The 16,448-nt window shown below is 40.5% G+C and overlaps 1 protein-coding gene across 1 annotated transcript in view; it reads right to left on the reverse strand.

Annotated features, from left to right (window-relative positions):
* Positions 1-16,448, reverse strand: part of LOC130166478 (voltage-dependent calcium channel gamma-2 subunit-like) — a 66,626-nt gene that overhangs the window by 19,514 nt on the left and 30,664 nt on the right. The window contains exon 2 of the mRNA XM_056372096.1: positions 3,091-3,174. Within this exon, the coding sequence (XP_056228071.1) occupies positions 3,091-3,174 (84 nt within the window). The remainder of the gene's footprint in view (positions 1-3,090; positions 3,175-16,448) is intronic.

Raw genomic sequence — 16,448 nt, forward strand, 5'->3', positions numbered from 1 at the left:
ACTTCTCTTTAATAACGCCGCTGTTTGAGGTGGACACCTGTGATTGCACTGAGGATATCAAGATCCCACTAGTCAACAAACGGCTGCCGTTTCATTGAGCTTCCTTTGTAATCTGGCTAAATTCATCATCTCAGCTTTTCTAAAAACAGACAGCAAAATGAAATTCAAGGTAGCAGAACTCTGGACATTAAATAAGGAACAATTTCAAGCTTGTAGGTTAAGAAAAAAACAATTGTCTCCCCTCTCTTAGCTTATGCACCCTTGAGCAAGGCATCCAGTTATTCCAGTAGAGCTCCTCAGTGACCATAAGCAGGAGCCAACAGTTGTATCGGGATGTGTACAGGTGGAAAAGTGTATGATAAAGTGAATGCAAAGCAGGGTAACGTGTGGATAAACAAATGTTGCATCACTTTCGTCTGTCAGAACGTGTCATCATCTACACTTTACATTGTCATTTCAGTAACTTAGCTGACACTGTTACTCAGAGTGACTTACAGCGAGTGCAACAGTAGAATGAGCTTTGATTACCATATCACAAAGAGTGCAAGAGTCATAGCGTTAGTGCGTTTTTTTTACAGCTTGCAATCCATAAAAGTGCTCAGAAAACAAACAGAAGAGGAGCATAAGGTCAATTTGTGCAAATGGTCACAGTCACATACAATTAAGGACCTGACACAGCAGTGTTAGCATTATACATGAAATGCATACTGTGTAGATATCCAGCCCCTACTTGAAATAGACTGTCTTGGCGAAATGTTAATGAGCAAGCTGTGCCAAATATTACAACGTGGTGCTTGTGCAGAACAGGAGCAATTGGTTTCTACGTGCATTAAAACTGTTTCAGTATATGGCTATGAATATTCTATAACTGTGTCCCAATTCAGGGGCCGCATCCTTCGGCGACTGCGATTAAAGACCTATTGCATCCCAGCGGCACAACTAGGCTGTCATGTTTTGGAGGCTCCTTCAAATGCAGCCTTCTTTTCCTGGGCAATGAAGGATGCAACTGGTGGATTCCTCATGGCCAAACCTATCTCAAGATTCATCGCACGCCAGTAATGAATGAAACAACACTGACAGAGAGCCCAGGAATTACACTTTTAAATGTGAGTATTTGGCTTCTTCCTATGGATGTGGCCCCTGAATTGGGACACAGTTTATAAATAATCCAACAATAATTAGATTTTAGTACTTTTTGTGTAGGTAAAGCCTGATAGGCCTATAGCTTATTCCTCTGTATTCTAGAGCTCCACTGTGCTCTAAAACATTAATACATTTGCAAATAATCCTAACATTTTCACTTTGCCATTATGGGAATGTGGGAGAAAATGGAGTTAAATAACAAATCTTATAAGATGTGAACAAAGTGAAGGGGTCCGAATACTGAATGAACTGTATTTGTCATCAGAAGACCATAACCTGAGAAAAGTTATCTTTACTATGATAAAAAAAGTAAAAGGAGAGAACGTCATCTATTATACCCTAATCCACTTATTGATGACACTAAAAGTACAGAGATATTTCAGTTTCCATGGTGATGCACAGCAGGAAAGGGAGCAATGCGAGATCAGTGGTTCATCTGCGCCAAATACAGTCAATTCAAAATAGATAGCAGGCTCCATCCTCCTTCCCAAAACTAGCAACTACTGTTTCTGTGGCCACGCCGCTGTAAAGGATACCAGAGCACCAATCAATTCATGTTTTATCTGTGTCAGGGATTATTTATCAGACTGGTTACAATTTTTGGCATGGGTGCTGCTTCTACCTTTACCTGTGTGTGTAAAAAAAAAAAAAAATACTGTTCAGCACTGAGGGCGCGCTCAGAAAGTCATTAAACAGCTCCTGAGAAACCTAGCACCCTTAGAAATTCAGACTGTTTGAATATCTGGTGCATCCTTCTTCTCGCCAAACTATCTTAAAACTTCCAGAAACATTTTTAAAAGTAATTTCAAGCGAACCCGACACCAACTTCAGTTCCCTCTCTGTCCTCTTCCCCATCATCCCCACACTCCAACCCTCAGCCTCCAACCACCAGCTGTCAGACAGGCGTGCAAGGCCTCGGTGGAGATGGACAGACAGATGGATGGAAAGCAAGAAGGAGGAGGAGGCAAGGGATGGATGGAAGGAAGGAGGAGAGGGAGAGGTGTGACCCACATAGCAGAGCCTGGAGTATTTATAGAAGAAAGTGTCCTAATTGGCAAGCCGCTGGGAAAGCAACAGTGCTGCACTGGTACCCTACTCCTTGTCCTTCACCTCCCCAACCTTCCCTTCTCCTTGTCTTTTGCCTTTCTCCTGTCACCTCGTCCTTCTCTCCTTTCGTACCCTCCTCCAAGTACCCGTCCCTCTCCCTCCTTCACATCCCTGACCACCTCCTCATCCTCAGACTTCCACCTCTTGCTCCTCCTCCTCTAACTTTACACTGTCTTCTCCAGTTTCTCCTCTTCAGCGTAGTGCTACTCTTTATCTTCGACCCTCTACTTCTAACTCTTGTTGTCTCCCTTCATTCCCCCTTTTCGTCAAACGGCTTCCTGCTATTCTCCTATACCTTCCTTTTTGTCTCTCCTTCTCACATCAAGCTTAAACAGGTGAGAGTTTTTAGGTGGAACGGTTGATGCTGACATGTCCTTGTATCGCACTGATACTTTATATAATGCTGAAACATCAGTGATCCCACATATTCAGTATATTTTCTGCTTGTTTTAAAACATCACTGAAACTAAATCACACTTGTTTTACACACATTTCTCTGGATTCATATTTCATCTCTTTGGAAACCTTGGTATTTTCAGCATATATCTAAATATGGTTCTGCATTTTGCTTTGCTTCACACCTCAACATGTTTGCAAAACCTAGTCAATACTGCTGTTATAACATCATATTAAATTGTGTTTTAACAATAATGTTATGCCAACAGTATTCAGGTACAATAGGAGTTTGATTTATTTTACAAAATGAGCTCTAAAACACTGTAAAGGTTAACACCACGCCTTACAGAAGCGCTAAGTAAATATTAATATTTTGATATGACCAGAAAAGGGAAATTTCAAGAACAAATGCACAGTAAAGATGAACTTAATGGATGGACTCACGTAGGAAGTACTCAGAAGCATCCGCCTCATAGTCAGCATCCTCAGGGAAGTGATCTATCTGCTTACACATGCCTTTAAAAGAACCTGTGTGAGAATAAAACAAAGAAAGAGGGGAGAGAGAATTAGATGTCAAAGAATTTAAATTATTCACACCAAATAAAACATAATCATTCTTTGGAATAAGAAAAAAAATATCTAATGTGTCCATGTGTATGCCTCTCACAAGTCCTGTTAAATGCCCACTCATTGCAGGGAAAATTAAGGACAGTTGAAATACAGAAAATAGAGATGTAGAAGGACAGGAGAAAGGTAATCTGAGAAATGAGTCAGAAAAAGGTGAAGGGGGGGAAGAAAAGGAGGAGGAAAGTGGGAGAGCAACTCAAGAAATACTTAAAGTGATTAGGAAAAGTAAAGAGGAGAGGAAGCTTAGATGCAAAGATTAAGACAAAGACGACAATTAGAGGTACAGAGATTTGTCAACAGCTTTGAAGGAAACACATCACAGAAAGTGACAGACAGAGGAGGAAGAACACGACAGGAGGAGTTCGATCTAAACACCTTGGTTGTGCAGGCGGGAGGGTGAGGAGGAGGTGGCAAGAGGGGAGAGGGAGCAAAAATGCAAATGAGAGACAAAGAAAGAAGAACTGCTGATAGTGTCGCTCATTAAGATGGTTTGTGTGTGCTGGCGTTCCTATCCAACAGTGGACATTCCCATTGTTACTCAGACCAGCGGGAAACATTTTGGACGTCCACTCTTGGTCATGTCTTAAATCAGCAGCACTTTGATCAAATACCTCAGTGTTAGAGGACTGCTTCTGTTCTGAGGATGTAGTTTTGATACTTATCAGTGAATTTTTAAAGTCAGACACCCAGAGAGAAGTTTCAAGTGCAGTTAGTAGCGTGGAAGATTAGTTTGTGCCTGTGACTTTGGTTCATATCCTGCCCGTCCTTGGTATCTGGACTGTCAAAACCAATCCTGCTGTAACCATAATAAAAAAAGCTAGTACTACAGTAGCCAGTACTATATTAGCTTAATAGCCACAGGGAACTCTACATGATTATATTCACAATATTTTAAAAAGCAAGATGTTTAAATGTTTAAAAGTGATATAATCCAGTTTTGAACGGCACCAAGAAAGCCCCTTTGTATGTATTCATGTTCCAGTCTGTAGTCACCACAGCTCCACTGCAGGCTGTGGGCCTCTGTTTGATATGTAGACCAATAGCAAAATTCAAAGTTATAAAAGAGCTTGAATTAAAATTTTGTATTTCTTTTATCTTTTTAAAAAAAATTACAACAAAAAGCGGTCCACGTTTATTCAGTATAGCCCGCCAGTCCACTGTTGGTAAGGTAAGAGAGTGTGTGTGTGTGTGTGTGGTTCAGCTCCAGTGGTAATTGTATGCCCTCCCAAACCACTGCAATTAAATGGGCCCTTGTTAATTGGCGTTTGAAGGACGAAAGAGTAGTTCCCGGCTTTCAAATGGGCATCGGTTACACACACACACACACACACACACACTCGCATTCTGTAGCATCAGCCTTATTGTCAAGCGCCTTGCTGGCTGTCTTTCTCACTCATCATGGTGTGAGCACTAACGGCTAAGTTTTCAGATGTTTTGCATTTTCATCATGGCCACAGAGAAAAAGAGCAATTTTATACCAAAGCCTGAGACATAAAAGTGAAATAAAAAATGATGACAGGACTCTACCACAAGCCTGTTTCATATTTACATATCTTTAACACACCTCAGCAAACACTCAGGCGAACAAAGTGTTTTTCGTCAGGCAGACTTTGATAGATACATTAAAGATATTTCACCAGGAAGCAGCTCAGAAATCTTTCAGCATGCCACAAAATGCTTTCATCATTTCATAATTTTCGATGTGAACTGTGTGTGGAGCTGTGTGTTGAAATCCTGTTCAGTTCCACGGGGGACTGTGATGAACAAAAGCACTGTGTTTCAGGAGGAAATAGCCTCACATTCACATGGCCTCTTGTCTCAGTTACTTACTATAACTATTTGTTGTGCAAATGTGAGGGATACTACAAAGTTAAATAAACTTCAATCACGCCACGTGTAATCAAGAGTCTTTAATTGAAGTGAGTATAGGAATACGAGTTCAAAGTGTTGATGAGAAGAGGTCTCTCAGGTGATGAAGTTTGCACTCCAGTAGACAGGAAGGAGCTCTCTGTATTTATAAAAGGCTGAGCCGTTGGCATCAAAAACATTACATCATTATTTGATCAGTTGGAGGTTTATTACTGAGGGATCTTATTGGCTTTGTCTTTCCGTGAGTAAGAGGATATTTTCCAGTTGTTCCCTGCTGCATTCATGTTAATATCATGGCAATGATGCGTCTGAGAGTGTTATCATCCAGACATACAGAAGTTGCATGAGCACAACTTTAACCTCAGATAGCTTCTGTTTAAGGGTAAGTGTGTAGCGTCTAAAGCGTATAAAATGTAATAAAATCTTGCTGGACATCTGTGTCGATATCAATTGGAGGCATGTCAGATGTTACTCTGAATGGCTGGCTTTTAGATGTTGAAATTGTGAGAATAGGGTGCTACATTTCCGAGGCTGTCATTGGTCGAGAGAACTCCAAATTGTCTGTCGGAGAGTGAGTCTTGCAGTGTGATCCAGGACCAACGGTTTTGGATTGAAAAACAAAGAACAATTTATCATGTTTATAATATTAACCTTTTTGGCTTTGTAAAAGTGGAATACATGGCGAGACACGCTTTGATCGATGATTGTGTGTTTTTGAAACTTATTACGGGGCTGCACTCACTCTTTCATCCCAGAGCGAAGTGTAGCTGCGGTGTTTCTGGTTCAACTGCACCATGCTGGACACGTGACAGGTCTGTTTACAATATGTGTGATCTTAAAGACCCCGCAGCATGGAAAAGGGGCTAAATAAGCATGTTCACCTAGGTGTGACGCTTACACTGCTGCGGATTGGAGCTGGAGCCAAGCAATAGGACTTGTAGACTCATTTGACCCGGGTGTGAATGCAGATGTATCCTATTCCATTGCTGACGAAAGCAAAATGTTAGCGAGTCTTAGCATGTTTTTTGACTAGTGGAAAAGGGGCTTAAGATTACAAAGATTTTTACAACTTCAACTGGGTCAGTGACGCCATACTATGAGCAGGAGAAATAATAGCATCTGTGGGTTTAGCAGGAGTGTTTAGGAGAAGAAGCAAGAGCATTAGACGATACACTTACTCGTTGAGTTCAACAATCTGTAATCATCATATGTTATTTACTCAGCCATCTAACATGCATGTAGCTACAGCATTATAAAACATTCAAAATGGTGTCTGCTGTGGTTGCTAGGAGATGTGCAAAGTAGAAGATACAGCAAATGCACTGCTGTACCATGACTCCCTCAACTTTAATAATAACACTTCTTTGTATCTGTGTTTGGTTTTCGGTTTGAATTTATTGTTCTGAGCGCTAGTGTCTCCATGTGAATATCCCACATTATGTCAAACACATCCATTCACACGACCAGAAACTCTATCATCTTCACTCTCTTCCTCCATCACTGCTCTCTCTTTTCTTTCTCTCTCTTTCTCCCTCCCTCTCTCCCTCCAACACATGCCCACCCACGCTGCAGCACAAGCACATGTAATCTGGAATTGCATTTTCCCTTCCTTCTCTCTGCTATCTCTCTCTCTCACACACAACCCTCCCTCTCTCTGTCTCTCCCTCCCTCGCTCTCTTCTGTCTGTCTCTCACATACATACATGTGCGTGCACCCCGAGGACCAGATTCCCATTTGAACTGAGCTGGCAGCTCAGCCCTCCTCTCCTCCTCTCTCCCTCTCTCTCGCTCTTCCTTTACTCTTTCTGCAATTCAAATTAAGAACACACTTTATTGTCTCGACAGGGAAGAAACCTGTGCAGCCTGAGCATTAGATTATGTCATCATCTGAGATTCGGTGATAATACTGACACGAACAGATGGCCGGAAATCAAAGCGAATCAAATGGGGATCTAAAATATCAGCATTTTTTTTTATTCTTGCATGAGTCTCAATTATTTCACATTCATTTTCCAGTTATGTGAGCGCTGTACAGACACACACTCTCTCGTCATCAGATGGGTTAATCAGCAGCTCATATCTGTGTTTTAATATACCCAGTAGGTTTATCCATGATTATAACATTTTTTGACTTTTTTTTTTGAGTCACACCTAGTAATCTGTCTTTTACAATGATTTCACATATTTGCTGTATTTGCTGATTGGGAAGTTTAACAATGCTGAACAATGTCTGTTAGGATTGACAGTCTTTCTAAAGTGTTTACTTAAAGGGTTTGTAAGATTTCTCTGGTGCCAAACGTTGCTTCTTGTCTTTATAATACAAGAGGTTAGATTGCTGTTAATGCTAACGCTGGCTATGTAGCAATAGCAGCACTTACAAATAGCCCCATTAAAAGCTGCATCACAGTATAAGAGGAGCTGTGAGAGCATGTTCTTTTTTTTTTTTTTTTTTTTTTTTAAAGCTCACTCTTTGGGTTTGAAAGAGTTAATGTGGGTGGAAGAGTAAGACAGAGAGAAAGGTAAATCATCACAGTAAGAAAAGCACAGGTGTAAATAATTAAACTAATGATGGCTGAATTCCCTTTAGCTGCTTTGATGGTTTCAGGCTCCTGCTATTGCGCTTTCCGGCTCACTGTCACACTGTCATGGCTCACAGGGACACATGAATACAACAGTGCCATCGTTAATGTTATTAGCAACACCTGTCATATGTCAAATTGTTTGCTGTGAAAAAGGGCCTGTTTATCTCACCTTTAAAGGCTCTGCACACACACACACACACACACACACACACACAGGTGTTGTCAGTTAGACTTCTCCTCGGGTTGATGTTGGGTGGAGCAGGATGGGGATTATATTAGGAAACTAACATTCATAAGAATCATAAATGGATAAGTTATCCCGCCCTAATGGGTGCAGCAACATTGAGCGAAAGGTGAAAGAGCTGTCAATCAATCACAGTCTCTACACACCAACACTTGAGTGCAAAGCAAGTGCAGACACCTGTGTGAATGCGGCCTTGGATGTGTAACCGCTTGAGACGCCTTTTCCTGTAGCCTTAAGTTGCAGGTTCAGTTCTCTCTACAGTTTAAGACAACTTCACCTTCACCTTGCATTCCTTGCAAAAAGCAAATGTAAATACACCCAATCTCTGCACGAGTATATGCCAACATTAATCTAAATTATGATGATCCCTTTTTAACAACAATTGGGTAGATAATTAAAGATAATAAAATTCATTCATTCACAACAATTTCTTATGTAATTATTGGCACTTATTTCATTGTTGATTTAGGGGTTAAATGCAGAACAGATATGAACCAGACAAATGTGTGTCCAACTATTATTCACTTCATACACTGGAGTTGCACTCAATGGCCCAACAGTATGTTTCTAATTTCATGTTTTCTAATGTACAGAAATGTAAACCAGTCTTTTACTCATACAGAAACAAACAAACACGTCTCTAACCGCATGAAATTCCCTTCTGAGAAAAAACCCTCCTTCGCTACGCTGCCCGTTCTCTCTCCACAGTCGTAATAATGAGGTGTCACTCTTCCAAATTGGCCCTGTTAAATTATACATCGTGCTTAAACATGGAACAGATACTATTATTCTGAGACCAACCTGCACCTCAGGGGTCAGTACGGCTCCATCACCCACTTACCCTCTCAGCAAGAGGGGCCTCTGTGACACACTGCAGATGATTTATACCAATAAGAAGAGACCCCAGTTGACCCGCCCTACTGTCATGAGCCAATCAGAAGACTGCTTGTCGACTGATCTCATGGCTGTTAGTGTGATGAAACACTAACAGACGTCCTTTTTATGAAGTATTAACATCCTAACCCACTCACTGAGATACAGCACAAAGTGTGTGTGTGACAATAAGAGATGTAATGTAAAGTACAAACGCCCTCCTCTGAGCCAGCGCTGTGTGTTATGCAAATATTTGGCATTGTGTCTTTATTCTTTATGCAAATGACAGCTCAGTCTATCTGTATGCTAAAATGCCATTAAAGTAATCCCTCAGCCGCAAAGGTGGATGAAGATCAGAGACCTAAAAGGGGACGTATTGTGCTGCAAAGATGGCTATTGGCTCCGTTCAGTCGATTACAAGTGTGATGCAAAGAAAATGTGATTCTTTTCTTTTCTTGATGTGTTAATGTTAATTCATCCAGGAGAAGGTTTTCTCACGAGTGATGCTCTTTTTACCCCCCTACTCCTTTCATGCCTTTATGAACATTTATTTGTATTCTGTAGCTTCCGTGTCTGTATTGAATATAAACCACCACATGAATTGAACTTCAGCTTATTGCTTTATTCTAAAATGGATACAGTAAAACAACAACTCCACCTATGGACCCAGGGCACAGATGCCTTCAGGGCTTTCTGCTCACCTGCTGTTGTTTTGCATCTTTTTCAGTGATATTTTAAATATTAAATGATGACACCATTTAAAAAAAAAAAAAAAAACCAATTATACTTTCTGTAGCTACTGGCTTTTGGATTACAGTGGGTGTGGTTACGCCAAAAAGAGCGGGAGCAGTGAACAGGTGGTGCAGAAGGAGCTGTTACAGCTATTACAGTGAAGCTGCCAACTCTCCCGGTTATTGCGAGAGGAGCTGGGCTGGTCGGCTGCCACAAAAGAGGAGATAGACAGTGGCAGGTTTATGCAGAGTTGGACCATGGAGGTACAGTAAGCCTATGTCCAACAGCCGATGCCAATAGTTTCTGTTTACAACAACCAGCAGCAGTAAGGCTGATTCATTCATGTATAAGGTTCTGGTGTCCTGTTGTCTTTTATTGTTCATTCTCGAGATGAAGAGAGACCCGTCCTCTCCAAACTGCCCCGCCGCAGCAGATTCACACTTATACTCATACTATAGAAAATACTATAAAAACCCATTAGAACAAACCTGTGACCCCGATAAAGTTTTAACAAAGTTGAACTGCTTCTTTTAAGGTCTCTGTTCTATATTCTACCATGTACATACAATACCTAAAAAGGTGTAATATATTGATACCAGTAATACCTTTAAAACAAATAATTTATAATCTATTTTAAGCTTTATAGTAGAAGTAGTGTGCTGTATGGTGTAGGGAAGGTTTTTTTTAATAAAAATATATTATTTCAGACACTTATCAATAAGAAATGTTCATTTCAAACAGAGGATCCAGCTTAGGACCCCGTTCAATAATCAATTTATGACTTTAATAATCCTTTTTGATCATCTGAAATCTCAGATGGGAGAAATCGAGGAAAAGCGGAGCATCACCTCTGCAAAAAGAGTTGGCAAAGTGAATGTGTTTCGTCTTGATAGTTACCAAAACATCTAACAATGATCACAAACATCCCTCCTCTTGTGAGTGTTTATTATCTCTTTGTTGACTTTGTTTTACTGTTAAGTGTGTCATTGTAAAAATAAAAATTGAGGATAAAAAGAACATTAAATAAATCTCAGCGCATTATCTATAATATTTAAAACAAACTGACTCTTTGCTGGAAACACATATTTCCGGATAAAAACTCTGACTTAGAAGATGTTTCAAGAAAAAGAGAACAGAGTGACTGAAAAAGCATTCACTTCATTAAACAACTTCATTGTGAGCAGTATTTCATTTTAATCTTTGAACCTGGACAGCCCAATTCATTTCCACACAATTTCAGAGCACATTCGACAATGGAGAGACCTATTAAAGATAATTATAATAAATGCAGAATTAGATTCTCAGCCTATTTGCTCTAACCAATTTAGAGTAAGCAATTACTTTTCCTATCAGCAGGCACGCACATGTGTGCACACACAACACATAAATTAGTTTGATGCGTAGTTGACAAAGAAAGAAAACTGCTGGGGTTCGCTGCTGAAAAAGCCTCCATCCTGTCTTTGATTGTTGAGACGGGGAAATGGAGCAGTGTTGTGTCATGTGGCACGTAACAGAAAGCAGCTAATGGCTGGTTAATTGTAATTTGGCAGGATATGAGCAATGTGGTGAAGGGCGCCACAGAGGCCAGGTGGTCAGAGACCATCCCATAACCAGGTGTTCAGACTTTCAGTCCAAATATGTTCATCACTGCTCAAATTTCCCATAGTGTTGAAATGACTGATCTCAGGTAAAATGCTTCAGACCGGTGGAAGAGCAGGAGTGGCCACTTGAGGCTGGCTCCAAAAGAGAGTCAATCCTCATAGACTCCCTTGTTGAAAAGAAACTGCAGAAATAAACATGTTTACAGCTAATTTTCCACTTCATGACAACTGTGAATTTTTATATAACTCCTCTGTTTAAATTTTATTCAGGCTTAAAGTTAGCCTATGTATAATTGAGGTTGTGGCTGTTTCTGTAACAGTCCAAGCTTCCTGTTGCACATCAGCTCAGCTAATTCAAGTCATTGATCGATCGTGACCTCTGTGCTGTGTTTGGGATGTTTGTGCCTTTTGCAGGATTTTTCATGTAAATATCAGACAAATAATATGAAGTGTTGTGCTGGTAAGTGATGAACAGCCCATGCGGAAGTCTGTGCTGCTGTTTTTTGAAGTTAGTGACACTGTAGTATTACTTTATTTATATGTTAACCCTAATTAGCAGTTAGCGGTGTCTGTGCTCACTATACTTGGCTTGATAGCTTATCTTGTTAACTAACTAATTAGCCAGCCAATTAATTAGCCTTGGGTTAGCCTTCGAGCGAGATGCCCAGACGCTCAGCTATGCTAACGATGCTAACAGGAACATATGCTTGCCACAGTTATTAAACCGGCATGCAGCAAAGTCTCGGCTCCACTCATGCTCCACCTCTTTGCTTATTTATTTTTGAACCGAGAAGGTGCTAAATTTTTCTTTTACAAGCAGCAAAGTGTGAAGTAGTCTGACAGTAAAAGTCCAACTTGTCATTTTTATACTAGACATTATTGTGTACCTTGAACAAACAAATGTGTAATGTGTCATTTACTGAGCTTTAGAGGCTAGGTGCTCCCCTCTGTTTCCAGTTTTTGTGTTGAGCTGCGCTAACCAGGTGTTGGCAATCTTCTCATCTAACTCTTGGCAAGAAATGGAATCGGATATTAAACTAATATAATTGCCAAACAGATCGTGACGATTCTGCAAAACTCTGGATTATGTAAAACTTATTAAAGATGAGGAAAGAGTGTAGAAAATGACTAATGGGATGTGAAGTCAAGCCATCTCCCCCAACTTCCACTCCCGTACTGTCGACCTCAGTAGCTCACTGCAAGTGTGGACGCTGAAAATTGGAATTAGACATAAACTGCAAGCTACAAGATAAATATGATTCTTCAGTGGAAGTCTTTGATACTCAAAAGACAGATTGTAGATGGAGTATTGCTTTAATGAAGACTCCTGTCTGCTTGTTTCAGACCACTCTGGTGAAGTATATGCTTACTGTAAGCAGAGTAATGACACTGTGGAATATGATGACTGGAGTTCTCTATAAAATCTTATTAAAGTGGAATGGAGGATAAAAAAGAGAAGTATACTACTTGAAGAGCTCAGTGGCTTACAGGTGTCCCCCACAGTGAGGTATCGACATCTGTGTTTCTTTTCAACAGGAACCAGTGAACACAACAAGCAAACCTGCTTGACGTGCACGTCTCAGTGTTTGCTCTTTTCAGGCTTTAGTCGTGTTTCTGCTGAGAGGAAACTGCCAAATCTTACAAGCTCAACGTGTGAGAAGCACAGTGTTGCAACAACGCCACTTAGAGCTCAGCTAGCGACTTATATAATGTAAAAGCATGTTAGCATCTGCGTCTGCTAAGTTCCCATCATGCATTCTTCATGTGTGTATCCAGCATGTAGCTTTATGCATCTCCTAAATTAGCTCAGCACTGGGATCTTCTTTGATAATATACACACAATCTAATTTTAAGTTATCAAACTTTTTCAAGTAATTTTTGAGAGCAGGAAAAACGGCAACACTTTTTTTTTTTTTGGGACAGAGCTGCAGCTCTTTTTCAGCTGTTGAAAGTAGGACTGTGTCACCAGTATGTAACACTCTCAGGACAAGAGTGTTACAACTTGAGTGCACACTATTTTTGAACAACGGGCGCAGATTTTCAGAGCACATTAAACCACCTCGCTAATCTCCAAAACACGTACAGCAGTCTGACACTACCAGATGTAGCTGGAGATACAACATTTTCTTCAAATCCTACCGGTAAAATAAAATCAGGCAACAACTGTGTGGTGAAAACAGGGAGGCTATTAAGATTTAAGTGCCTAGCTACACACACACACAAAAAAAGTGGCACAGTGAAATTCATCCACACCTCCTGGCAAAAGATGAGATGTCATGATTACTTGTGCTCTTGGTCGCTGACCACAATACAAGCTAACATAGTTAATTCAGGGAAATGGACAGTCTGTCTCATGACTGACTGCAAACTGTGATGACAGGTTTACACTAAGACACACACGCACACAAACACACCTCCCAGATAACAACATTAAACTTCTGGCCCAACATGTGCCTGTGTCCTTGGCCCGAGTCTGGCCCATATACTTCCACATCTAGGCAGATTCCAGCTGATTGACAGCTGAAGCCGAAGATTTTCTGTGTGTGTGCCAGAATTGGTCCAGATGTGGAAGTAGCATGCTGTATATGGGCCAGATTCGGGCCGTGGCACCGGCTTGATGCTGGGCCAGAAAAAACAACCACGTGGCCCAAGTATGGGCCAGATTTACTTTGCTTATACAGACTGGGTTAGATACAGTGAGATGGTACGACAAAGCTTATGTGATAGCTTCCCACAATTCCTCTCAGTTCCCACAAGGCTCAACACTGTCAAGGCAGTTTGCAAATTCCTGTGTCAAAGTTAACCACAATTACACTCCCTGCAAAATCTCCACACAAATTAAATGCACCATTTTACAACAATAAAATGTAGATTCTGTTGTTGTAAATGAGCAGAGTTTGACAAAAGCATTGCACATAAACGTATAATTGTAAAAATGAATGAAAATAAGGTGCAATATAAAAGGGAATAAAGGGGGAAAACATGAGGAAAATGCTAATATACTGTAGGACAATGAAGCTGGTGATGTACACCCCCATCCAGACTGTTCAGACTGTATTCAGAACAGCTCAGGGTCAAACAATTAAACAATCCTGCAAACAACCACACTGTCCCCCTTTTGAGAAATCCCTCAGCTCTCTCCCTGGTCCCTTCACTCCTCTATCCTAGTTTTGTTTAGTGAAACTTTCTGCAATGTTTTCCTCCCCCGCCTCCCACTCTGATAAATTCCTTTGGCGGGGGGGGGGGTGAAAGGAGGAAACGAAGAGATGGAGAGAGTGAATGGAAGGAAGAGAAGACAAGAGATGTGAGAGACAGTGAGGTGACAGAAATGTGAGAGACTTGCAAAGCTGATGGTGTCCCGACAAAGCTTATTGATAAATGAGGCAACAGATGTTTGGTCCTGTATAAAATTACACCCGGCTGCTATATGTGGAACAGCTACCTGGCCTCATTCTGCAGTTCTACATTACATCCTCCCAAAATCCTCTCTGTTACAACATGGTGGGCAGCAGAGCCTCGCTGCGATGTGAGCTCAGATTAGGATTTATATTGTTGTGTTGTTATTGTTGGGAGATTTACAAAAATAAGTTGAGTCAGTTCTTCAACTTTAACCTCTTGGTCTTTGGCTTTTTCTCTTAAATATAGCTCCAATTTTGGTGTTTCTGAATTGCAGAATGCCATGAAATTGAAATACTTTAGATGCCTTTTGCATCATATTTCTATAGTTCAACATGGCTTAGTTGTTATATATATATAAAAGCTTTAGCATCTCCATTAGAGTTAAAAATAAAGGTATGTTGATTTAAACCCAGGTGTGTAGAGGTGGTGCTAGTTTCACAGGTTTAAAAAAAACTAGGTCGTCTTCTTACACGTTCAAGAGTCTGAACACAAAGAGGAAAGAGAGACTGACAGAGGTCTCAGTTGTCTACAGTGCATTGCAGTGAGGGTGGGTCATAAAAGCAAATAAAATATAAATAAATATATATCCGAATATTCCCTGGCATTTTGACACTGGCAGTGTTGATTATTTCAGCTTTTATAAACTTCATGTGATGTGTGAGTCCTTTAAGATTATTGCAGCACTGTGAATACACACATTACACTGGCAATATAACAGTAATAATCTAGAATTTAAAAAAATATCCCTTTTGTAATTATCTGAAATGTAAATGTGCACTGATCCATGTTCACTTTCGTAAGGCGCTCAACTGATTCACAGTAACTTCACGCTGCAGGACCAACCCTGTCTCCTAGAAATGATGTTTATATAGTATTCATTTGTTTCCCCAATTACACTTTGCAAGGAAATGTACCAGCTGCCTGTATCATGGGCCTGCCAACATTTTCTGAAGTGTAGGAAATGCGACATCAATGTACCACACAGGAATCATACTGTAGGGAGGTGGTCAGGGTGGACAGTGGATGTACAAGGTGTACGACTTTGACACTAGAGACTGTGGTTTAAATGTCGTGGATGAAATAAGAAAGTCAATTTTTATCAGACTTTTAGTTTCATGAGCAACTTAGCAAATGTGTTTTTTTAATAACATTTCCTCATTATGTTGAGAGTATTTCCTTCAAAATGTATTTGCTGCTGCAAATTCATTGTATAAACTTCAATGGGACAGTGTTCATCTAAGCACCTCAAACCGCTGCCTTAGAGAGTCGTATTAGGATTGTTGTGTTTCAAATGATGTAGGGATTGCTTATTGTGAAGCACATGATGAAGCCTGTGTGCATGTGTAAATTCACTGCCAACAGTTAAACATGCTGCTTGATAAAAAAAAAAAAACACTCCCATTCAGATGGGATTAACATTACATGAAATATTCACTGGGCTCCTCTGTGATTTAACGCATTGTTCCGGACGCATTTCAACCATCGGAAAATTAAAGGATATGATCTGTAATAGATGTGGATATAAAATGGGAGCCAAAAGCCCCCCCCCCCCCCAGAGGGCATGGGAGATTTGAAGGAAGTGGGGGTGCGGAGAGGGGGCATGGGGCAGAGAGACTGCCTTAGGTGAATTTTAGTTTCTGACTCACAACTCAGTCAAATTTTAACACACAGGCAGGAACACGTATTACATCATCTATCTTATCATATATGATATCATATGTGATTTACTCTTCCTGAGGATCTTTATCTCCGATCACCATGAATAAACATCCACAAATCTGCTAAGAAATCATAGAAAAAAGATGCTACAGAACCAGTTGTCTGTACGTCCATGGGTACATTGCAAACACAGACTGCTAATCGCTTATTCGGCGTA

Source organism: Seriola aureovittata, chromosome 3 (assembly GCF_021018895.1).
Source record: "Seriola aureovittata isolate HTS-2021-v1 ecotype China chromosome 3, ASM2101889v1, whole genome shotgun sequence".
NCBI classification, from domain to species: domain Eukaryota; kingdom Metazoa; phylum Chordata; class Actinopteri; order Carangiformes; family Carangidae; genus Seriola; species Seriola aureovittata.